This window comes from Eurytemora carolleeae, unplaced genomic scaffold (assembly GCF_000591075.1).
Source record: "Eurytemora carolleeae unplaced genomic scaffold, Eaff_2.0 scaffold91, whole genome shotgun sequence".
Lineage (NCBI taxonomy): Eukaryota > Metazoa > Arthropoda > Copepoda > Calanoida > Temoridae > Eurytemora > Eurytemora carolleeae.
The window spans coordinates 1-2083 of NW_019396098.1; the positions used below are offsets into that span (position 1 = coordinate 1).

Here is a 2083-nt window from a genome sequence, read left to right on the forward strand (position 1 = left end):
TTGAAAAGTTTAAGGAAAGAAAAAATTATTTACTTGACAAAGAAATTGAGTCTTTGCCACAAACTCTGGTTTCCTATTCTCTACATCTTTGCAACCCCAAGTGGTAGACCTGGAATATTTCAAACTATGAATTATGTTGGCTAACTTAACCTAAGCTTAAAACAATGAAAGGTTTACACCATCATGTTGTAAAGATATAAGGATTGGAAAATTTGAGATTGTGGCAAAGACTCAATTCCTTTTGAATTATTACTTCAAAGAGTCAGTATTATTACGTCTTGGAAAGGAACAAAAAAATAGTTGCAAGTGGTGGTAAATTTGTTTACTTACTATTAATATCGGGCTGAATGTCTTATCTTTTAGTTATACATTTCCGACCCTGTAGCCCTGAATATACAATTCTGACCCCTCTGTAGCCCTGAATATACATTTCTGACCCCTCTGTAGCCCTGAATATACATTTCCGACCCTGAAGCCCTTAATATACAATTCTGACCACTCTGTAGCCCTGAATATACATTTCTGACCCCTCTGTAGCCCTGAATATACATTTCCGACCCTGTAGCCCCAAATATACATTTCTGACCCCTCTGTAGCCCCGAATATACAAATTATAAAATTAAATTTTTTTAAGGTGTAATTCGCAACATTATGACAATCTTTTCCTAGACATATTATAATCAGTTTTGTTTAAAGTGATGGATATCTACTGGAGATATTGGCATTATGAATATTGATAATTGTGTATGCTCGAACCAGGCATAAGACTTGCAAGTTGCAACGACACACCCAGAGTTTCTCTAAAACAAACCTGAACCAGTATGTTGCTCCAAGTATGGATATAGTAGATGCGGGGGGCGGGGTTCTGGAAGGCCCAGGGGGTGGGGTTTGGGCCTAATGCTATTATATAAATTTGCCAATAATTGAATAATGTCCTGTAGGGAATCCTGTAGTGTGATATTGTCACCTGGGTTGAGAGTGTTGAGAAGAAACCAGGGAGATCTCAGCATCCCTCTCCAGGTACCCTGCTCACCACACCGAGGGGAGTGGGGAGCGTGCTCTCTCTCCACCAATGAAAAGCCAGGATACATGTCACGTGACCGGAGAGTTGGGCTGCAGTGAGGCCGGGATACCAATTGTACAGATGAAGTCACTTTCCCCACCTAGAGAGCTCTGGGTAGACCGCTGTGATTGGCGGGGGCGGTTGGTCCAATGAGGTCCCGGAGCGCGGACTGGCGGGAGGTGAACTCTGTCTGGGGCACGGATAACATCGGCAGTCGCTGTGAACCCAGCAGGACGATACAGTCTTGCACCCAGAGAGAGAGAATCCTTGAACTTGACTTCGGTGTCACACAGAGAGAGTTTAGAATATTATGTGCATGTTTGGAGCCCACGCTTTATCATCAGAACCAGATATGTCCGGGGCTATGAAGATGGAAACCGGAACCCTACCCCCTGCCTATCCCTCCCAGGCCGGATACGGTTTAACCGGAAGTATGATGCAAAATGTTGCTCCAGTACCAATGCCTATGCAGCATATGGGAGCCTACCCTTTCTCCTCCTACTCCTCCATGTTCTCATCAAGTATCCCACATGATCCGTCCTTACTCTTTCCAGAAATGACCAATCCCGGATACAATTACTCCAACAACATGTACAGCTCGTACATGAACGGCATGGGGTCCTCATTTTTCCGGTACATGCGTCAACCTATGCGTCAGGAGATGACCTGTGAATGGATGGACCAGGAGACTAAGAAAGTTTGCAGGAAAGTGTTCCAAGGAATGCACGAGATTGTGACGCATCTTACCATTGATCACGTTGGGGGCCCGGAGATCACTGATCATACTTGCTACTGGCAGGAGTGCTCCAGGGAGCAGAAACCATTTAAAGCCAAGTACAAACTTGTAAACCATCTCAGAGTTCACACGGGAGAGAAACCCTTTCCCTGTCCTTTCCCTGGATGCGGGAAAATATTCGCCAGATCTGAGAACTTGAAGATACACAAGAGAATTCATACTGGTAAGTTAAAATAAAAATCCCCATCCGTAAAATATTTGTCCACCTGTCCTAAATCCCTCCA

General features: G+C 44.1%; 1 protein-coding gene across 1 annotated transcript in view; it reads left to right on the forward strand.

Annotated features, from left to right (window-relative positions):
- Positions 1-1258: 1258 nt before the first annotated feature.
- Positions 1259-2083, forward strand: part of LOC111694893 (zinc finger protein ZIC 4) — a 2157-nt gene continuing 1332 nt past the window's right edge. The window contains exon 1 of the mRNA XM_023463945.1: positions 1259-2022. Within this exon, the coding sequence (XP_023319713.1) occupies positions 1374-2022 (649 nt within the window). The 5' untranslated portion in view covers positions 1259-1373. The remainder of the gene's footprint in view (positions 2023-2083) is intronic.